This window comes from Vidua chalybeata, chromosome 3 (genome assembly GCF_026979565.1).
Source record: "Vidua chalybeata isolate OUT-0048 chromosome 3, bVidCha1 merged haplotype, whole genome shotgun sequence".
NCBI lineage: Eukaryota > Metazoa > Chordata > Aves > Passeriformes > Viduidae > Vidua > Vidua chalybeata.
In genome coordinates, this window is record NC_071532.1 from 83289435 (window position 1) to 83313182 (window position 23748).

The 23748-nt window shown below is 38.3% G+C and overlaps 1 protein-coding gene across 5 annotated transcripts in view; it reads right to left on the minus strand.

The window, feature by feature from the left end:
* KCNQ5 (potassium voltage-gated channel subfamily Q member 5) overlaps nucleotides 1–23748 on the minus strand; it is a 272002-nt gene that overhangs the window by 33811 nt on the left and 214443 nt on the right. For all 5 annotated transcript variants that reach the window (XM_053938763.1, XM_053938761.1, XM_053938760.1 and 2 more), the window contains exons 4-7: nucleotides 12642–12817; nucleotides 12076–12201; nucleotides 5102–5212; nucleotides 3179–3274 (exon numbers count right to left, since the gene is read on the minus strand). In XM_053938763.1, coding sequence (XP_053794738.1) covers nucleotides 3179–3274; nucleotides 5102–5212; nucleotides 12076–12201; nucleotides 12642–12817 — 509 coding nt within the window. The remainder of the gene's footprint in view (nucleotides 1–3178; nucleotides 3275–5101; nucleotides 5213–12075; nucleotides 12202–12641; nucleotides 12818–23748) is intronic.

The window sequence follows — 23748 nt, forward strand, 5'->3', positions numbered from 1 at the left end:
CAAAAAATTGAAAAGCAGATTAGTAACTGATACAAGTTGTATCTTTCTCTTATCATTCATAGCACTGATACATGCCTGAGGGGAGGAAGAATACTTTCATAATATCGCCAGGTGGCTGCCATGTTTGTTCGGCTGGCATCGGTAGAATAAAACCGCCAGGAAGCCTGGTATGGGGAAACAATAGAAAAGCACAAAGGAACCAAGAAAATGAAGTGACAATGCCACCACACTGACTACGGAGCGAGGGGATTTTGTTCAGACTGGAATGTGCTTGGTTAGGCTGATTCAGGAAATACCAGTACAAACCTGCCAAAACTTTTGTGAATCCCAGTACACTTTATGCAGTAAGATAAGACTTACTGGCTCTGTGAAAGCACCAGAAGATATTCAGCACATAAAGGGGCTCAGAAAAGCATTGCAGTGATTTATTTGTGACAAGTCCATAGGGGACACCCACACAACCTTGCAGTCTGACGTAAAGAAAATGTCATAATACATTCTGCAAATCATAATGAAAACCAGACAAAAAGCACTTAGAAGAAAAGAGAAATATTCTCTGTGGTTTGAAACACTGAAATTATTAATTTTGTCTTTTTAAACATTTAACAAAAGTGAGTAACCAAAGCATAACATTGAAAATGTATCCATTGTTTAGATTTATAATGCAAGTAGATAGTAAGATGAGCCTTGGTTCTACAAGCTGGACATGTTCCCTGATGTCAGCATAACTATATTAATTTGTACTAGCTGAGTATCTGTGCTTCCTGTATATTGTCAACCATTAAATGTCATGTAGGTATTCTTGTATGGAATCTAATACCCTGTGTTTTCCTACTGTGTATCTCCCTGAAACACATCCAGTCTTCATTAACAGATGGAGAACCTGTTACTCACTTTGAAAATTGCTTCATTGGTTGATCGTTCTTGTTGTCAAAAATTTCTGCATTATTTTTAATTTGAAACTCTTTGGTTTTGGCTTGTAGCCAGAGTTACTTGTTATGTTCCTGTCTGCTACATTAAATGGTCCAGTAGGTTCCAAGACTTCCTCTCTGAGCTTCTGTGTTCAAATAATTGTCACACTAAATATTTCTTATAAGCTAAAGAAATTGAGAAAAGTATATCCATACCAAATATTTCACTTTTCTACAGCTATCTACAGGTAAAGGCTCTATCAAAGAGTCTATCTGTGGCAACAGATGAGCTAGCACAGTCTAATTCTACAGTGTAACTGGTTAGAAAATAGACATTACCCTGATAAGCTAGAGACAATTAAAAAAAAAAACCTGGGCACTGTTACAGGGCCCAATGATATGCAATTCAGACACATTCTGCATTTATGAACAGTAATTTTTTCCAGTCCCTGGCCCATTTTCCCAATGCTTTATTTGCTTTCTCCGATATTTCAGTCTCACTTACAAACTGTAGATGCTGAGTTGATATGTAGCCTATTAGTATGAGCATCATCATACACAGTGGTAGGATCAGTTTTCTCCTCATTATGTTTATGGGTCTGTATCTAAGGACTTTAATAAAACCAGGTGTAGCAACATACTGGGAACTTCTATGAAGCTCTTGACCCTTCTTTCCCAGTCTTTCTCCTCTGTATTTCTCATGCTTCATCAAATCCTTTCCTGATTCAATAATAGTGGGATAGAGACATCTTATAATTATCTGGATTCAGTTTCTAGATCAAGTTTTGTATTTGTTGTATTAAAACATTTGGCAGCGATCCTTTCACCCTAAAAGTCACCCAGATTGTCCTTGGTTTTATTCCTGTGTGCCTGTTCTCGTATTTCCTATGCTGCCAGGCCTTGTGCCTTCAGAAGATATCTCTACCAGCAATTTTATATTAATTTCTGGTTCACTGAAAGTGTTGAACCTGTAAAGGAACATGTAAATGCTGAACAGCCTTCATCATGGGATCCCACAACAAATGTCTTCCTTTCACAATGATTTTGTTCACTGAGGGTCGCTCTCCAAAATCAGGCAGCTAGCTACTCCTAATCTATTTAGCATGCTGTCTTACTAATATTTTGGTTGAACTGTCATAAAATAATAATAAGAGCTATATCCAAAACCTCAATCTATTATCTGTTTCCTCTGGCAACCAAACTTGGAAGATGATTAGAATATATATGTTAGAAAATATGCCAAACAGTCATTCTAAACTAGATACAAAAGTAGTGGAATTATTTGTGTTAATTATTCTAACAAATATTAAATTTGAAATATTTAGAATTTAATAATAATTGAACAGTAAAATTGGAAAACATTATTAACTTTAAGAATGCTTCAAAGACAGTCTGACATCTATCTGTACTTAGCATGGACCTCTAGCATATTCATACTCAGCTTCTTTATTTGGATTTATTATTTCAAAAATAAACCCCAACATACATGGCACACGTAGAATACTTGGCATCCCAGGAAAATAAACTAGGACTCTAGGAAATTATTCCCCCCCCTTTTTTTTTTAAGTCCATCAAGTAGAGCAAAGCTTGCTGCAAAATGATTCTCTGGAGTATTTTCTGTTTTAACTAGGACTGGAGGTTAAGGAAAAAGCCAATGCAAAACAGCTGCCTAAAACATACCATGCCGCATTTTGTTGATTTGCACCATCACATCAGAACAACTTCAGTCAATTTCAGACATTTTAAAATTGTTCGTGCCTACATTTCCAGCTTTTGAATCAACTCATAGTGAAAGCAATTCTCTGGGCAGGACATTTTTCATCTTCACCATGTATATCCCTCACTGAAATACTCTAAATCCTGTAGTAGATGAAAAGTAGCTTAATATAGGCAAGAGTGCTATGCTATCAGTTGGACTGTCTAGGGATCAATTCTCTTTTCCCAAATAGCTTTCTGACTGCAGGCATGCATTTGGCATCCTTGCCTCTGTTTCTTTAACATGGATAGAAGAACAAAAACTACACATGCTGTGTGTCTTGTTATAGTTTGTCTTGATGATCTTAAAGGACTTTTCCAACCTAAATGAATCTGTGATTCTGTACAGAATTATGGCAACACATAGTAGTCACTGAATACAGTTATTTCATTAAACTAACCAATCTGTTAAATATTATTTCCACAAAACTTTCCAAATGGACATAATAAGTCTTGTTCCCATATGCACTTTAAATCACCTGTGATTATCTTTTTGGTGATTTCATATTTACCTGGATTAGACTTGCAGCTGGATTCCTTCTTTTTTCAAAGTGTTTCTGACGATGCTGTTCCTGCACTTTCAATGCAAATCCTGAGCCAAGGATGCCCTGCAATATCATTTTATCAATGTGTAGGTAGTCTTTGAACAAATATACATCATCAATTACAAAGATTTTGTGAAAACGTTAGGATTCCTTACAGAATATCTGTGGAGCTACCAATGACCACTGATTGCCTGGTTTTGTGCTACACTACATTCCTGCAACTACCAAGGCCACAGAGATAGATACATATTTATAAAATCAAGCAGGGATATTCAGAGGAACCTGAGTCAGGAATGAGGAAATGGCCAGCTGACAGATATGCCAGATATATATGGACATCAAAGTCCATATCTGCAGTACTTATAATAACATTTATTTTAGAAAATTTAGAAAATCCATTTCTTCTTGATCTTTCCTATTTAATAATACCCAGTGTTTATTCTAGAGGCTATGAAAAAGCTAATTATGAAACTTCCCCTCTTTTAGCCTTTTACCTTTAAGTAAGATAAATTTGATTCTAACTGAATAGATCCAAGGACTGAGGATGTTTACCTTCTTTACTTGCAAGGAATGTAATACTTTTGCTGGACATGTCTGCATTATAAGGAAGAATATTTCCACTTGATCCTTAGTCAGGATAAAATACTAAAAGAAGTGCAAAAGTTTCCCACATACCTCTCATTTTACAGACAGATTCAGCACTGAAGTATTTATGAGGAAAACTAGAATCTGTACATCGATATGACATGAGGAACAAAAGTTGTGGCATCTCTAATATGTAAGGGTATTCATCTTTTCATTGTAGTACTGCTAAGACTAGCTTTCTTGTTAGTGGTGACTAGGTGACAAAAGAAATTAATTACAGTAGATGCCAATAAATGTCAAGGATTCACAAACAGATAATGGGTTATAATTATAATGCATTATAGTATGTCAGAGATACTGAAATACTCTTTGTAGCTAGAGTAAGCAATAAATGCAGTGCACCAGATGATTTAATGCTGTTGACAAATGCAGATTTTTAATCTTGGTTTATCTATATGGTTGAAAACAAATGAAGTATTATATCGTCCATGTTTTATGGTATCTAGTATAGTATATATAGTATAGTTTTATAGTATAGATCTACAAATAAAGTATATGAGTATTAAAATATCAAAAGACATTGCACTGGAAACAATACAAAAAATACAAATGCCACTTCTCATTTCATGCTTATTCAAAACTATTTAAAAAATAAAAAGGGAGATTCACTCAAAAAACCAAGGATTTATTTCTGAAGCTACACTATACTTTAGTCATTAGATAATTCCCATTTCCATTAGTCTCTTGAACATTGATAAAAACAACATAAATAAACTGCAATTTTTATTTACAATTATTCACAGAAAATGATAGTTGCATCTTTTGCATTCAGCAACATTAACCATTAGTTGATTTAAGGCCTTCTACTACTCTCTGTTGGTAGCTTGAACATGGCCATACAAAACAAGCTATTAGAATACCTATTTTTTCCACCATAATCTAAGTTAGAAAAACATATAATATGCTTTTATTTATTTATTTTTTAATTTTGAAAGAAAAGCAGTAATATATAAGTCATACTTCATAACATAAGGAAGGATTTCCAACTTTACACAATAGTATGTAACCTAATTTAGGGTTATTTCCCAGTTTTGCCCATGCCAGAGAAGCTTCCCAAAACCAAAGCAAGGACACCAAACCTTTTCTTTGGATTTTGGATAGCACTTCACAATTGTTGTTGCAGAGCAAAAAGCCTTAAAGGGTTGTTCTTCATGTAGACAGCTTCCTTCAGCTTTTTGTATCATAACAGTGGCAGGACCTACAGGAGTTTCTATTATTTTTTATTAATTTTATAGGCATACTCACAGCAGGTAGTGCAAAGAAAGAAATGCCAAGTAGAGCAAATCCTGCAGAAAGCAACCTTCCAAGCCAAGTAAGAGGAGTTTTGTCTCCATAGCCAATGGTTGTCAATGTGATCTAAAAAGAAATGAATGAAAAACGTGGTTTACCAGAAGCCACTGACAGATTAGCTGCAGATTATTTACATTTACATTTGCTACATTTGCATGAAGCAGCATTTCCACTAATTAATCCAAGACATCTGAAACCTATAGCTGTTTGTAAAAAAATGAACACAAATATACTAACATTGACACTTTTCTGTGAAAACGTAATACTGTTTATGACTAAATAAAACTGAGATAAATAATAAATGTTAGAAAAACACCTAAATAAGCAATAAGTTTAAAAAATAATGAAAAATTACCTTGATCTCAAATTTGAGGTAAATGGTAGGAAATTCTATAAGTTAGAAAGAAAAAAAGTGTTCTTTTGCATAGATGTGAAGGTGTTTCACCTATTTTCTGCAGGAAAATATAACGGTATGTATTTGTCTAGCTAAACAAATATAAATTACATGGAGATAATACTGGAAAAATATAGGAGGGAAGAAGTTGATGCTTGCAGATGATGTAAAGTCAAATGAATTGCAAGAAGCAGCGGCATTTTCTGCAAACCCATCAGTACAATTTGAAGTGAATTCTCTTCTGAACCACAAAAAACACTAATGAAAAGCTGGGAGGAGCTTTAAGTAAAGTTTCTGGTCCTTTTCTTTTCCTCCTGACAGGCTCAGACACACCTATGTCACTCCTGACATGAAGGTCCAAAGGTTTCTACACAGCAGCAGAGGCAGAGGTACCTCGGGCTGTTGGACCACGTTAGCTCAGATCTACCTGTGGACAGGTCAAAGAGAAAGGGGAGGCAAGTTTTAGTGCAGGTGGGAGGGCTCATTGACCACTGGCCATGAGCAACGTGGCCACTGAGATAATGGTGTGTGGTTGGGGCTCACTGAGAGCATCTTGAAGGCAAAAGATGAGTGTGAGGGCTTTCCCTGACCCAAGGATTGCCCTCCAGGCTAGTTGTGGCCCAGGGAGCACACCAATCCCATACCTGGGGGCTGGACTGGCAGAACAGTTGTGTCTGTGTGCTTTCACAGAGTTCAGACCCACACGGCTGCCTGGTGTGGGCAGCTGGGGAAGGTGTGGGCAGAGCGCGGGATTGCCGAGGGCCGGCTGGGAGGCTGCGGGCGCGTGCTCAGGCAGCAGCACACCACGTTAAAGGACAAAGACAGACAACAGCAGGCGGAAAGCCAAGGACTCCGGGGCCTGTTCTTAGGGAGAACATGTGCATGGAGCGTTATTTTTCATCGTGTACCAAATGTGGGCAAGTTCAGGCTTAGCACATATTCTGGCAGCAACATATTCTTCAGGAAATTGCCTTCTAGAGACATTATTTTGATCCAGCTTCCTCAAAGTTCATTCCTAGGCAAGATGGCCAAAACAATTCTATTTAATGTCAGGGTCACCACGGGACAAAAGAAGGAAAGTCTTTTGGAAGTAATTAGATTTCAACTGTTTAGGACTCTGTAGATAGTAAACAGTGCTTTTAATTGCTCCCATTGTTGGGAACAAGCTGCTGGTGTAATTTACCCTGAGAAAGCCACAGGGACTAAGAAAGAGAGATGAATTCAGGCTGCAGCTGAAATTTCAAGTGGTTATCAAGTCTCAAGTTTTGTAACACTAGCCTGATCACAGACACACCACCTTGCATGCCTATCAGGTCTCACTCTTCCTTGCTCCTCTTCACTTCCCTGCCCCATCTCCTCTTCTGAGCCCTTTCTGGACTCTTTGGCAAGCCACTGCCACCCAGGAAGGGACAGAAAATGATCCACATTTCTGTGTGGTTTGTTTCTGCTGCTTTGGTGTTGTGTCAGGTCACAGACATGCCTAACAAGCTCCAGAACCTGCATAAGGCAGTGAGAGACTGAGATGGAGTAAGAAGGAGGAAGGAACATGAGAATGCAACTCTTTTCTGGCAGAGATGAGCTGGTGCAGCCATGGTCTTGGCCTGGCAGAGGGGATTGATTTGTTTGTTGACGAAAATCACAGCTCTTCACATCAGAGGGCAACTGCAGAACAGTTTGAGGCTATTAAGAGCCCAAGAGAAATGAAACACTTGAACAAATGAATCCCTGAATAAAAGTTCCTCAAAATTTGTTTCCAGGCCAGTTATTGAAAAGCAGTTTGGAGCTCTGGAATGAGCCCGCTTTCTTGGCTTCCATCCAGCTCCCTATCTCTGCCAGTCGCTGGAAAGTACAGAGATATCTCCTGTCTGGGCTGATGAGAGGGAAACAGAACCAAGAGTCATCTGCATATTAATGCTATTGCCACCGAACTGTATTCCAGAGAAGTCAGAGATAAACTTGAACCTTTGGGACCTGACATCTGAGAGCAATCCAAAACCAGGAGCAGTCACACAGAGTATATCTCTGGAATTTCTCCAAAGAAAACAACAAGACCTTATTAAGCCTTTCCCTCAATTCTTCTAGGTACTAAGGACTTAATGGTATCAGTCTGTGATTAAGAATATCAGTTGCTTCTTGCTCACTTTGAGCTATTGTGTGTCAGGATGGTCTTTACAGGAGTGTATAGGTGTCAGCACCATGTTGTACTGTCTTACTCAACACCGAGCAAAGGGGTTTGGTCTCCATTTTATACTACTCTCACCACACAACTAAGAAAATGTTTTCTGGACAACTTCACAGTCAAGTTTGGGAATAATCCACTGCATCTTTGTAAGTGCTGCTAGTGCACTTGGCCAGGCCATTGACTGGCAAACCATTGGCCAGGCCTTGACTGGCATAATCTTGAGACTAAATTAACTGAGCAGGATGTGGAAAATGACTGGATGTGAAAACACAACAGCGTAAGAAATTTCCAGAATCGCTGCTAATCATGCGAGAAGCAGACAGAAGTTACAGCTAACATTGTGTGGGTAAGAGAGAAGTGGCCAAAGTTCAAAGGTAACTCATCCTATCCTAAAATGTAGGACTTGGGCTTGTCTGAAAAAAAATCTAGTACCACCAGAGTTGTACTAGGGCGTCTGAACAGGGACCACCCACAGGAGAGGCAGCAGCCTGTCCAACAGATCTTTGGTGGTACTGTATGCCTGTGTCTAAGCAGCTGACTCACACTCCTGCATGGCTAAATGAGCTAGCTGAGAATTGTCTTTTACACCCGACACAAACCACTCCATTTTGGTTACTTCTATAAATGAGGGTCTCGACAGACTAGCCACAGTAGGCAGTGTCATCTGACCAGGCTCCAAACTCACAATTATTATAGAACATCCGTTGTCTCATTGCTGGAGCTAATAAATATGCTTAATACAAATGAGGTAATATAATAATGAATGTGATGATATAACTTAGATGACTTCAATTAGATGAGATAGGACTCAGGAGGCCATTCTCTACCCTAATATTTCTTTTTGATGTTATTTTACGTTCTCCTAGCAATACTTACCTTTTGGATTGTTACCTGACATCACTTAAGTGAAAAAAATACAGTTTGTTCATGCTATCATTACATTAAATGGGAAAAATTTCATCAATGTTAACTCATTTCAGCTAGTCATTGTGCAAAGGTAATTAATTGTAATACGTTTTGTGCACTAACAGGTTACTGTGGAGTGCTAGAGCCATTCAGTATCTAACAGTAACTATTGGGTACTACTAGAAAATCAAGACTTATTAAGAGAAATTCTGTCAAATGTGTAAGAGGGACAGAAACTTCAGGTGCATTAAATTTGTAGCTAAAGCTAATTAATGTACAAACGAAATATCACTATAAGTATCCACAGTTCTAGTTAACATCAGTATATCTCAGAAAACCATGTATGGTTTGGTTTTGAAATACTTAGGTTTTTTAATTGACCTTTTGTTCCCATATGGTTTCATTATTTTCTTCTGTTAAATGAATTTATCTTCTCTACTAAAGCAAATTCTGAACTTGAGCTCGTCATGTAACACTCACCATTGTGTGCTGCTGTGTTAGGCAACACTGTGGGGACCCCAGCCACAAGAATATTCACAGTAGTAATATTAATATGATGTTTCAATAGCAGGTTGCACTGTACAGCATGAAATTGCAAATACAGTGGAGTATTCATGTGTAAATTTGGATGCCATATCCTGCCTTTCATTTTTGTGTATAAATATGGGCTTCAGAAATGGAGTCAGTGAAATAACCATAGCAGTGTATGGTCCTCAAGTAATCTGAATTAATGAATGAGTTAATTGCAGCATGCTAGTGCTGCTCCTGTAGGGAAAAGCATAAATGCCTCTATAAGATTGAAATTTAGGGTGACTATTTGTGCCTGACTTTGATGCAGCCTTTTCTTTCTTGTTCCTCTGCCATGACAAAATTCAATCCAGAGTTTGGTGCATAATCTCTGGTTTAAGTCAGAATAACTTTTGCAAATAAACAAATCAATGACACTAAGCATTGATTTCCCTTAAAATGCCATACAGTCTGTCCTTTTCAAAAATCTGCATGTGGGTTACTCTGGCAGTAAAAACAACCATGACTAAGAAGCACATTATGCATTTCCCACATACTGTTTTACATATTGTAAAAAAATTACTATTATTAAAATGGCAAAGACATCAGGCAAGGGGGAACACTGATTTCTAGTAAGTTTGTGCACTTGCTTAAGTGCATAAAAAACTTAAATGTATTAATGTCATACACTGGGGAAAGAAGAAAATATATAGAAATATACAATATATATTGTTTTCAGGTTTTTAAATAAAATTTGTTGTTTTTCCTGCTGAAATCTAGGCAAGATTCTTGATTTTCTCAGTTGCACTACTTATATAACCTCTGAGTCATGCACTTTCACTTCATAGTGTACAAAATATTTTAAGCACCACTTTATACAACGATTATTTCTGAGCAGGGTTTTTCCTTTAAAAATCGCAGTCAGCAGGTACTGGAGAAGCAAATTCCAAAATAAAGGTCTTGTTCCTGCTGCTAGAGCTGCTCAGGAAGAAGGACCTGGATCTAACACGAGCCTCAGTCAGATGCCAGAGTGGAGCTCTGAGTTTGCTGGGACTTTCTCATTCCTTGTGCACAGGTTTCCCCATTCCAGCTGGGTACAGTCCTCTGCTCAGTCCAGACTCCCTGCCTGTGCAGGGCTAAGGCACACAGGGCCTTGCAGAGAGGTAGAGGCTGTTTCCTGGGACATCAAATGCCTGAAAAGATCCATTCCCAAGGACATGCACAGCCACAGGAAGTTCTCTTACAGGACCACATCCCCACTGCCACCCAAAAGGAGCAACAGTGTTTTCAGACTGCCAGAGCTGGGGTACCCATCAGTGAGGACATCAGCATCCAATGCCAGATGCTTCACAACCCAGTCAATACAGGAAGGTTAGAATGCTTTAAGGCAAACCCAGAACTCAGCTTTTGAAGAAATGGGAAATAAACTACAGTGATGCAACTGAATGCAAAACCTTGTCTTGTGACTTTAGCCAATATGAATTTTACGTGTGTTTATACTACAGGATAAAATGTAGATCTGACTTAATGCTCTAAAGCAACAAGTTTCAGCAAAGTATATTTCTGAATATTTGTAAATGTACACATAGTATTTAGTATGTCTGGCTTTTCCAAGCTCCAGTTTTGTGCAGTGATAACATAGAAATATAGTCTCTAGGGACATGCAACAAATAACTAGCCCTTAGATGAACAAATTTCCAATATACTAACTACCCCTAATATTAGTGAGTGACCTTGACCTTAGCTCAAAATGCAGACAAAACTTCTTACAAATATTTGCAATAATTTAACACATTCTGGAAAGGGATTTTGCGCAGTCCCTGTGTGCATGCTGTGAGTCTGCAGATACTACTGAATCTAGATGAAATCCTGTCAGCAAAAGGTCTGAGGTGAGGAAGCTTCATTTTTGCATTATTCTGATAAGGAAAGTTGGCAGAGGCTGGCTCAGGTCTCACACTTATTCCAAGGAAACTAATGAGTGCTCTATGTTATTGTCAGCATTAATGATCTCCCAGGTATCATTTCACTACCCAGACACTGCCAGAGCACACTGTGTGTGTTCTACTGCATTAGAAGGAAAAGAAAAGCAGTTTTATACTGCCTGACAATAACTGCCTTGTGCTTTGTTGAGGCAGATTTCTTAAGCTGCTTAAGTAACTCTCACACAGTGGAGAAGTCTGGATCACTATAGGACATTTTAAAGCAAAAACTCCTACACATTATGCCATTAAAAAAAAATATCAAAACTTCAAACTTAGGCCCTTTTTGTTCATTGAAAGCCTAGTTTCTTTAACTGTATTAATATAATCTTCCTTCAGAAAAGCAGTCAGGCATGTACTTAGATCCCACAGATTTCAACAAAGTAAAAACAATTGATTTGATAGTTAACCATGATCTCAAGTAAATTGGGGCTTTTATACCCGTAAAAAATAACACTGTTGAACCAGAATTGACATATTCATTCTTGGTCTTTGTCCTCAAGGTACAGAGGAAGGAGAAACAACATCTTTTAAAGGGCACTGATGATACTCTCATGCCAAAGCTGATGTAAGATTTTTTTCCCCCTTTTTTCCTGACACTTTTTCCTCTTCCTACACTGCCACTTAGAGCCCTCTGGTTTGTATCAAAACAGCTCTTTGTGGGGCCATATTACAAACTATATTACTGAAAGGCTAAGGGTTAAAAAGTACAATGCTTTCTTCTCTTGAAGGTTTAGTGGTCTGGTTTGCAGCAGAAACACATAAACAGCTGTTCTGCAGGATGGACTGAAATAATCTGTCAATGTGCTAATGAATAGCTGAAGGAGGAAGCTTCTCAGACCATTTTTTTGTCAGTGAAAACAATTCACTGAACAGAACACTAAGTTGAAATCCCCAGTAGGTGAAATTCAAAGCACTTTAGCATACTGGTTAGACAGTCCATGTTATTTTCTGTACTTACTGTGCCCCACCAGAGAGCATCTGCATATGTGGAGAATTCGGTATTTGCATCTTTTTCCACCAAATAAACCAGGAAAGATGAAAAGATGAGTACTAAAAATCCTATGTACCAGGCTGTGATTAATTCCTAGATGAAAAAGAACAGAGATCAACTCTCATTTTATGGACTGAATAGAATGACATTTGAAGAAGACATCATGAAATTATCTATATAAATGCTTTTTTGGCATCTGTGCAGTTATGAGTCAAATGCTTCCCTGTGGAAGCAAATTTTCTCTGAAAATGGACAAGATCTACTCTTATGGTTTGATGCTTCAGCAACGTCCCCAGCATATAACAAATTACAGCTGCACATGAAGGACAACATTTTCAAGAGCTCTAAAAACTGTTAGTATTAAACAGCCATGGCCTGGTGTATCCCTGTTAATTCATATTACAATGGATGTTACTTCAGAAAACTTTGGGTATTCTGCTCAAAATTCATAAATGCTTATTTCCTTGGTCTCTTATTGCATCACATCAAGTGAAGATATCAACCAGACAAAATCAGTATCTAGGATTACATACCTTGCTATGTGCATAAACTACAGAACCTAATAATTTCCAAGTGCCTCCTCTTCGGTCCATGCGCACCATGCGAAGGATCTGTAGGAAACGAAGACTTCTCAGTGCTGATGTTGCAAAAATGTTACCTTGAGTTTTTGCAGAAACAACTGCTATTGAAGCGATGAGAACAATGATGTCTGAAAGAAATACATTACAGAAAGCATTAATGTCCAAGTATCAGTAAATAGTATATACATCCAGATGAGCTGAATGAGAGGGACAAAAGAGAGACTCCTGTAGTGGACGGGAATCCAAAACACAGAGATGCCTGTTTGAAATAGGGATGTGAGATCAGGGCTAGTGTCAAAAAGTACCTCGGGAATCTCCAGGGTGAAAAGTGAGGGTCACAATTTTCAAAGCATATGGATAAAAGGAGTGGTGTTAAAGAAACCTCATGTGGGATCTTTGAAACCTGATGTAGCAAACTGTACAAATCAGCAGATGGATTAGAACTTTCCCCTTTTATCTATTTTTTCATAACAACTTTTCTGTGCAAAGACAAAAAAGAAAACTAAGGTAAGAAGAAAAAAATATGGCAGGCCTAGAGGTGAGAGTCTGGTAGAATTGGACTTAAAAGCACAGTACTAATTTCCTATGAGAACAGACACTGTGTGTTTGAGAAATGCAGTTTCTGGACACAACTGCCCTGATGTACCATTTCCTGGAAGGGAGGAAATACAGCACTGGGTACTCAGAAGCATTCCTTTAGCTGGAAGCCTGGAAAGTTAGCTGAAGCTCAGCAAGTGTTAGGATTTATTTCTTCAGGTCACAGATTCAAACAGTGAGAGTGAGTTTGGTGTGCACGAACTAATCAGCCAGCTGTCCTTAGAGCCAGAACAGCATTTAAGGGGAGAGGAGGAGAAGCAGCAAAGTGATGGCACACGGATGCTGTGAGAAGGCATAATGTCCTTTTACAAGGATTGGGGTAGACATGCTGCTATGCATGGAGTAAAAAAGCACAGAACAAGCTCTGTTCTTTCTCACCTCATGATTAATTCCCTGGCAAACTTTAAAAGCTTAAAGAGCCCCTGTAAGAAATACCTGATTTTAATCATAGGTTTTTGTCGTGTTTGTATGTTTCTAAGCAAGGACAATCTAAATCCATGTTTGTTGGTGAATAATTAAAAGTAGGTTCTTGTTGATATGAGTTTTACTTTTGTGTTGGGTAGAAACACACATCTTATCCCTGGCATAGCTTCTACAGGAATGACCCAGAAAATGATTCAATACAATTCCAAGGGTACAGACAATCTGTTTCTGTGGTTTAAGGATTGTCCTGCTAAATTCTGAAACTTTTTTCAGAAGGGGATAGAAATCTATGTAGGTATAAAACCAGCTGGATTTTCTTATGGGAGAAGATTTAATCCTGGGCTAATTAATATCAAAAGTCCACTTCTGGCTCAGAATGTCTTCAAGTAGCAGGATGTTGGGGGCTGAGAAACTCTTGTAGAGAAATATCACTGTGTGATTGCCCTGCTTGTGCAGTCCTCCCTGGCTGTTCACTGTTGGCTGGTGTCACTGTTTGACATCCTGTGTTGGCCTAGGCTGACCTTCTGCCTGTTTTATGCTCTGACATTTTAAAATGTCTTTGCCTACTACATAGGTGGATCATAAGTGATTACTACGTAATTGGGTGCCAAAAATGCTGGATTTGCTTCTAAATCCAGCAAGTTCAGAGATGAAGTGGACATGAAGTGGACATGGTGTCTTTGCACAGTACAAATCTCAAGCTCACAACAACCAGATGCAGGAGAGGTCTGGGTGAGAATTGAGAAACAGGAAAACTGACTAGGAAAAGTTAAGGACATCACAAATTGTAAAGGAGGTCAGAAAAAACAGATGGAATTTGATTGACCTCCACGTGAAGATATTTAAATTTAGGTGTCTACATGTGAAGCAGGTGTCTAAATTCCCCAAGCAGCACAAGGTAATCACGTCAGCTGAGAGAGGTGCAGCTAATCCTCAGGAAGCCTTCTGCTGGCTGCTCAGCTGCCTCACACTCTGGGCTTGGCACAAGAAAGGCTTAATTCAGCTGCCCAAATTTATTTGTCCAGTGCCATTTGAGATGCCTTAAGGTATCTGAGATATTCCCTAGATCTGGCAGCTATGCTCTTGGACCTGGAAAAGCTGTACTCTTCAGGAGGAGTGACTGGGGAGAAGGGAATATCGTGTAACAGGGGACAGGCACCTCTCTGTACTCTGCTGAACTAAACCCCAGATCCTGACTGACTATACTGCCCACATAGACACGTAGCATACATGTACCCACCTAAAGCAAGCTTCTTTCTATATTTAGTTGTGTTTATTTGGATCCAAGGCTAACATAGAAGGTGTTGGAATGTCTTGAGCAATATGCTGAAAAAACAGTGTCCCTGGTGACTAACAGGGTGGCAGGATGATCTTGACTTGTCCCAGTGCCTCCAAGCAGAGTAGCAACGGAACAGCCATTTTTATTTAGTGGTGACTGGCTAGCAGCAAGTTAGAGATCATTAGAAGAGCAATGTATGCCCCTAAAAATCATTCTTAGAACTTAAAAAAGAATAAGGTCACCCATAATATTGGGAATTATGCATTTGATCCAGAAATTATTAAAATGCTTACTGGGAGTTTTGGTCACCCATTACCACTTCTAATAGGACAATGTTTAAAAAAATTCATTGACTTGCTCCTGCCCTTATTCCTACTTATTTCAGAGCTCTGACAGGTTTTTTTTTTTTTTATAACACAGAGTTTTATAAGGTCCCCCCACTGCAAAAAATTGAACTTAATTCAGTCTTGTCAGAAGAGTACAGCCTCTGCCCTGCACTGCTGGGAGCCCTCTGCCCCACTGAGGATCTCTGGTTCCCTCTGAACACGAGAGACAAAGAAGCCAACAGTAGCAAAATTCTCTTTTCCATTTTTAAAAGCATTGGTCCAAAGGAGTTATTTACTTGTGTATGCTCTTCTTTCTGGAGGGCAAGGATAAGGTTCTCCCTAAAGGGAAGAAAGGTGGAGGAAAAAGGGGAGCAGAAAATGCACTGGAATCTGTTTGAAAAACAGCTGAAGGGAAGAGAATCTTCCTAGACTGGTGGTGTTTTTTTCACACTTTGCTCTCTCATCTTCTTCACTCTTCACATCCTCAACTCCCACCAAAACTCTATCCCTAACTCCTCAGCTGGAAATAGGAAAGGAAAGAGTGTGTCCCTTGCCTAAAACAGCCCTACCTGGCTGTGTTTCCCTAGGAGGTAAAGAAGGCAGGCAGGCACATAATTTCAGTGTAGTTTAACTTGTTAGGAACATGTGTAAGATAAATAAAAATAAACCCTTCTTGGAATGAAATCCTAAGAAAAGTTTGCAATGGTTGAAAGTCACCTCTAAATATGTTAAAACTACTTGATTTTCTTATCTAAACATACACTGGAAAAAATGAAAGGTTAAATATATTATGATTTTTCTCTGTGCCATACTTTTATACAATATGCTTCAGGTGACATTTGCCCTCTTTTAAACCAAGAGAGAAAAATATTATTCTGAACTTCCTTTTATATTCCATGTGAATGTAGCTAAAGTCTCTGTGGTATTTCTCTATTTTAAGAAGGCTTTCCCAGACTTCTGTCACTATTTTCCTCTTTATCTTTTAGAGGCAAAAATAGGAAAACAGGTAGAATTAAATAGGGATATTTCAATTAATTTAATGGGCTCTCAATTTTCACTCTGAATCTTTCTGTAAAGCATCAGAAAAGATTCAGATGTGAGATTGAGTAATGGGCAGTATAATTCCAAACTTCTCTATAATGACTTACTAAAAGGCAGAGGTTTCTGATATATATTTACCCCTTTGTTTATTTTTTCCTAAGCTCATACCTTATGCATTATCTCCCAAAACATTAAGCCTCTCTTCAGCCATGATGATGATTTTATCCACCCTTTAGAAATATGTCTCAGATTTTTATCCTCACAGATAACAATCTCCCTCATTAACTCTAGTCTGAGATTTCAAATCATCTCAGGAGCTTTTACATTGGTCACTTTTGAACATTTTATTTCAAATGAAATTTCAAACAATTAATTCTTCCACTTCAGACATTTCACCTAGTACCACTCAAGAAACCTCTGAGATTGCATAAACATTTTGTGCATATCAACTGGCAAAAGATATTTTATTTGACAGGCACCATATTACAAAAAAAAAAAAAAAAAAAAAAAAAAAAAAAAAAAAAAAAAAAAAAAAAAGGAAAAAGGATGACCCCAGAACTCATGTGTGTAACAGTTTACACTAATGTATTGTCCAAAGTCACTAAAACAGTAACACATAGAACAAGTAACTGAAGGCCAGTAATGCAACTGCCCAAAACCTACATAACTCATGCAAGATGTTCCAGTCCAAGCTCCCCACCTCACAGAGGAAGGCCAGTGTTGGGCTACCTTAGACTGCTTAAGTGTGGTCAGAAACTCTGGATTGCTTGTCTTACTGATGGAGGTATGGTTGGCATTCCTAAACTATCAGCATTTCTCATGCCATCTGGGAAATTAATGATGTGACTGAGAGAATAATAATGGTAGAAGAGGAGGCATCGTAAATCATCACAAGGGATTGTTTTAATGACTTCCCCAATGCAACTTTCCTAGCATGAGCTTCTTGGATGTTGTGAGATTTTGCAGCATTCATAGGTATCATGGGAATGAACCCAGCTAAAGGGGGAAACACAAAAGCTATACTTGGATATTGTGCCATGTCCCAGCACCTTGATGTACCATCAGGACAATCTCTAAAGTTACAGAAAGAATGTCAGGATGATTTTTTACAAGAGCATGTAATGGTAAAACAAGGAGGAATGGCCTTAAACTGAAAGAGGGTTGGGAATGGATGCTCCTTTCCCAGATGTGTTCAGGACCAGGCTGGATGGAGCTTTGAGAAGCCTCGTCTAGTGGAAGGTGTTCCTGCCCATGGGAGGAACTAGATGTTGCTTCTCTCAACCCAAACTATTCTGTGATTCTATGATTATTGGGAAATGTAATCAATGACAATCTCTCATCTGCTCAAAGCTCATGCACATCCTCATACTAATACACAAACCTGCATCATCTTTCTCTTTTTCATACTCTTCAAAGGAAGAATATGTTTATAGGAGCTTTGCCTGCTGCCTGCATTTAATGCTAATATGTTGAAACATCCTTTCTTCTAAATACAAATGATAGTTTGAGACAATACAGGTTAAATGAGTCTTGCGAATTTTTTTCATTGATTTTATCTGAATAGAAAAACAAATAGTATTTAATCATTTTTGGATCATCACTAGGACATCAAAATAGTGTTTGCTATAAATTCACAGAAAATGCTCAGAGTTCACACATTCTTATTAAGAATAGGCAGGAAATGTCAATGGCTGCCAATTAATGTGTCTGCACCACCTACAGATCAGTAAAGAGAGGACATGAGTACATGTCCTCAAACAGGAACAACAGACTAGGACATGAGTAGGGCATATCTGCCCCCAAAACTGCAGAATTAAGTAGAAAATCTCAAGAGGTTGTTTTATCTAGCCTGCAGCTGTATTAACTCACAAAGGAAATTAACTGGGCAATTGTATCACCAAATCTAAGCTACACTTAGGCTGTCCTTCTAAGGTCTAATTTTGAGCTAGAGTTATTATCCATGACCCGGAGAAAAGGCACAGCTTGTAGTGGTCATTTCTGAATAGTTCTCAGGACAGCTTATTATCCTCAATTTCAAAATTACTTTTGAAAAAACCCCAGCACTGTGATTCTGTGGTGTTATAGAGGCATTGGACTCTAGTACGGGCATGAGACAGCTTTGACATTAACTCCCTTTGCCTGCCATGGCACAGGTCATGCACGCCTATGGCAGCACAGTGAGCAATTATTCTCACTTGCTGGTTTTAATTGACATTTGCATCAATCAATACAGAGAAACACTTAACAGCTTTCTGTTCTGAGTCACTGAGAGGTGGTAGTGGTGGTAGGGAGGAATGACCAGCATTTTAGTTTTTCTAATATCTCTTTGGATATCAGTCCTTCCAGTCCTTATTGCTATTCTCAGAACTCTCTTCAATTTGCCTTCAATAATCTCTACAGCTGGCTGTCCAGGACCAAAGGGTATCATCTAATTAATGTAGAAATGTTTAGAATGTTTAGAATGAAGTTTAACCCGACGCTGCAGCACAAAGTTAACACAACACACATTCCAGACCACTGTATTTGAGCACATCATACTACAGAAATATGATAAAATGTATATATTCAATGGGCTATATCCTAAATTGATATAAATTGGCAATTTAAAGCAGTTTAAGATAAAGCCTGATGACTGACACTGGACTTTGGCCATACATCAGTACCTGAAAATAAGGTTGCTCTTTTTCAGATTCCTAAAAGGAAAGAAAGGTCTGTTTACACAAACTTGATTATTGGAGCAGCAGCCTTTTTGCACAGCCTAGTAACGTATTGGGTATTGGGCATTGGTGTACTTCATGCTTCTGTGGGCTAGCAAAAAAAAAAAAAAAAAAAAAAAGACATTCAAAGAGTTTAAGGCTCTGAATACCCTAATAGAGTGGTATTCAGCAAGGGACAGAATTGGATCACTATTTCTTGAGCACTTGTTCAGAAAGGTCAGAGGGCAGAAAAGGTTATTTTGTTGTAACTGGCTGGAAAACTTGTTATCTAGAAAAAATGGATTAACTACTTCCCTCTACCAGTTCAGGAGAGCAAAGAATACAAAACATGAATAGAATATGCTGCAACAGTTATACTGAAAAGAGGCAAATGTAATATTTTTACCAGGTGGTAGTTCCTTTGCACTGTAAATGTTCCCTTACTATAAAATCAGTGGGATATTTCACATAATTGTGGCAGGAAAAAACTGGTCAAATATGGGCTGAACTTACAGTCACCTTGCATAAGTATTTATCCCAGAAAACAATAATTTTCAATATTTTTACCTATAATTTTATCACTAAACAGAGAGGTGAAAGATATTACCATATTTAGAACGATGATGTTTAGTAAATTATCTCATTGGGAGAAGCACAACTATTTATCAGCAAAGTAAAAGTCAGTATTTGCATGATTGCCAAAGTCTGAAAACTGGCTTTTTAGAGACTGCTCTGGAGACATACAGACTTCTGAGGTCACCTGAATTCACCCTCGAATGATATTCTCAAGCATTATTTTCTGCTTATAACCCCCCCCTCCAAAAAGCAATTTAATAGCACTCATTGAATTCTATCACCTGAAGATCTCTAACGTAATTTGGGAGAGGCAGGAAGTTGAGTTCTGTACCTCCCACAAGAAGCTGACCAGACTTACACCTACGAGGCCTCAATTTTACAGAGAATAAAAGCCCAAACACCACCATCAACAACAAAACTCCCCCAAAGCAATATGAGATAATCTGAGTTGTGCATATTCTAAAAATAATGATGCTCAGGATCTTGGGTCCTGGCAAACTTTGCTTTCAGCTCTGAGTATAGCTTTTCTTTCTGGTCAGGGATCAGATCTCTGCTCAGATGCCAGACAGGTTACGATTAATCGTCACCTACTGGTAAAAGTAATTGGCAGGATATCTTCAGGAAATTCTTGGGATGGATGATGCTGTTTGATTTTTGCAGATGTTGTTGTCACTCCAGCCAAAAGGTCTTTGTGTTTTCAAATACGTAACACCATCTGGATGGAAATCATCTTAATTGTCATTGCAGGCAAAACAAGTTGGTGATTTCGCTTCCTTTTTTAATCTTTTTGCAAGATGCAAAACAACATGGTATTTTTAGAAACAGGAAAGTGAGCTGGTATTGCATATCAAGATAATTCACAGAGATAAACACAGATGAGTGTGAAAATTGACTTTTATTGCTGTTGAAAAACAGGAAGATAGTAATGTACTGTAGTGGCACATACAAGAGAAAGAAGTTCTACAAAAATATGTAATACTGTCTGGGCACTGAAGTGGAATTTAAAAAAATCCAGAAGTTTATACTTTCTCTCTACTGATTTTTTTTTCTACAAGTGGAAAATGGCTACATTAGTAGCCTTCCATTTTAAGGAGTCCACTAAAACTTGGATTTTTCTTATCATCACCTAAGCAATACGCCAGTGAAGAAATCAAATAGATGAATCACCTTGGAAACTTCTTTCCCTTTATTGTTTTTATTTGCAATACATTGGAGTCATCTGAGTAAGCAAACTATTTTAATATGAAATGAAAGTAACCTTCTGGAAATACAGACAACCTCTTTCTGGAATAAATGTTACTTTTATATAACTGAAGTGGGTCTACTTAGAAAAACAGCTCATCAATATGTAAAGATATCTTTTCTGGCAAAGAGAGAACTGGAAACAAGTCAAAGACAATTCTTAGTAAAGCTAATCAAATACAACAAAAGTTAACTTGGTACTCCAAACAATTTCTGAACTAGAAAGAAAAGGAGTATTTTTAATAAGGCAATACTGGATATTTTTTAGATGTGAAAATGAAATATTCCCTTTTTAAATTGTGGACTAATGAAGATGAGTAAGGTTTTTCTTTTGTCATTTTTTAAAATTGTGTAATAAAATCCTAATTCCATGCCTAATAATGGATCAACCAATGCTACTCACCACTGTGTCAGTGTATTAAAAGTATATGTACCTTGTTCCAGTGTAAAAGTAGCATATTATTAGACCATGATGGCAAATACATCTACGTAATGTCATTTTACTTTCTGCTGTAGACAGCCAAAATATTTCTCTATGGCCTGAGAACCACAGTAGCTCAACAAGTACTGAATTTTAAACTGTAGCTGTGGTTGCCATATTTTATTTAGTCCGGATAAGAATAATAGCATTCATGGGAACATTTCACCTGTCTTTGTACTGTTCAGAATTATTGTTCATGGCCCTGTTGGGTACACAGTCTTTCTGTGGACTGAATAAGTCCTCAGCAGACATCTTCATGTTATTAACAGCTGGCTCATTAAATCTTAAAAATCTAAGGGCCTCCTGCAAACTAGGATTAAGTTAATTGCAAACCTTTCATGGATTTATACTTAATTAACCTTTTCCAATAATTGATCTTTAACATGATTAATATGTACCTGTCAGAAGGAATAAAGCAGTATTTATTAAATGCAGGCTTTATTTTGCTTTAAAACATAAAACAGGCTGACAGAAACATTTAAAACTGTGTCTTTGACCTAGTGTTCACCAACCCAACTTTTGTTCAGCTAAAGAAGCAAACTGCAAGTAACACGTGCAGATTCTTCCCATAAATCTTCACTTATTCTGTCCAGAAACAGTTTTGTGCCTTGAAAGCACTGGAAAACAAGGTTTGTTAGTCACTTTACTATGTCTGTATGTTGCTGGATGACAGTAGACCTTAGTGAAAAAGGCTATTGCAGTGGAGTGAAAAACATCTGAAGGTTTCTGGAGGGAAAGGCAACAAGATGGATAGCCAGACACACGCCCCTGAGGAGTAAAGGTGCTCATTACATCAGGCTGGAAGCAAACCACAAAGTAATCGTTAAGAAAAAAACCCAAAATAGCTACAGCATGGCAAGACTTGTGTATGGAGAAAGGGCTGAATAATTTAGGAGTGGTTAGTCAGAAGACAAATATGAGATAGAGGCATGCAAACTACTGGAAGATAAGAAAGTCTGTTGGATGCCTCCTATTTACCCTTTCTTATAAGAGTGAGATCAAAAGACAATTTAAATTTGATTAAAAAAATACAAGATTGAAATGTAATTGTAATTGACTTAAAAGTGTAATTGTAATTGTAAAGTTCATTGCTCTGAAGTATAAAGGAATAACCAGAGAAAATTAAAGACAAGTTTGGATGTTTTGCCCTGAATTGCTGGAATTAGATTTTTCAGGGGATCCAAATTCTTGAGTGATTCAGCCACTGATTACATGTGTGATTGTTTATTTTGAGCAGTAGGTATTAACACCATCATTAGGGGTCTCTGGCACTAGTCAGCAAGTGGAAAGACACCGGCCAGGAGTCCTTGTGATCCAGCCCCACAGGGAAGCATTGCTGTGTCTACACTGGATCCTTGCAGCCACAAGGGGAGGAATCTACAGGCAGGAACATGCACTTTCATGGCCCTTTCATCATACTCTAAAACCTTAGGCAGGGGCAGGTGGGCAGGGGGTCTGGAAATGTTAATCTAACACATTCCCAGTGGATACAGTGAAGCTGATACAGTGGCAGGGAAGTGGAAAGGCCAAAACAATGTGGGAACAGAAAAATCCATGGTGTGTAGGTGAGAATGGATGGGTGGAAACTGACAAGTAAAGATCCTGAAATGAGCAGGGAGAGAAAAACATGTCTCTGATGAGAGGAAAAGCCTGTTTGTAGGTGGAGAGGGAAGAGAGCATTAAAAATCTGCTCTCAGATTCACAGGGGTGGGGATACAGAAGGTATCCAGTATATAGCTATTATCTACCACAGATGTTGAAGGCAGCAGCATGGGTCCCCAGTGCTGGCTGAAGAGTTCCTACATTCAGTTTACTGAGTCTCCCTTCAGAGGCAAAAACCTCTACCTGCTGCTTAAAAGCAGAACTTGCATTTCTAACCTATACAGCTATTTTGGATGTCTGCACAATTGGTGAGTGCCTCTTGGGACTCCTTAGTTTCTGTAAATAGAGTTTATTCAGATTACATACAGAGCCAGACATCTCCAGCCACTCTTTACCCTCAGCTGCCATCCCACCTGCAATTTGTGAGTGAGTAGCCTAAGAGGGAGAACTGTGCCAGCAAGAAGGCTTACATAATTTGGAGAACATTAGTGTGGGGCATCTTACACAGCCACACTTGAGACTTCCTAGTGTAGGGGATATGAAGAAAGAAATAGAAGCTCTGTTCAGAGGTTGTCAGAAAGGAAAAACCCCATAATCTGGTATCAGTCTCCCAGACCCAACAAGGGCAATCAGGAAATGAGATCTTAAATACAGTAGATTATGTCATTCTGTGTGACAACCTCTCCACTCTGCCTTGTGGCATTTTCATCTGAAATGAAACAGTCTCCACTGTGAGGGTGGCATGAATAGACTGCTCTGGCAAAGGGGAGCCCCAGGAGTGAAGGAGCTCTGCCTT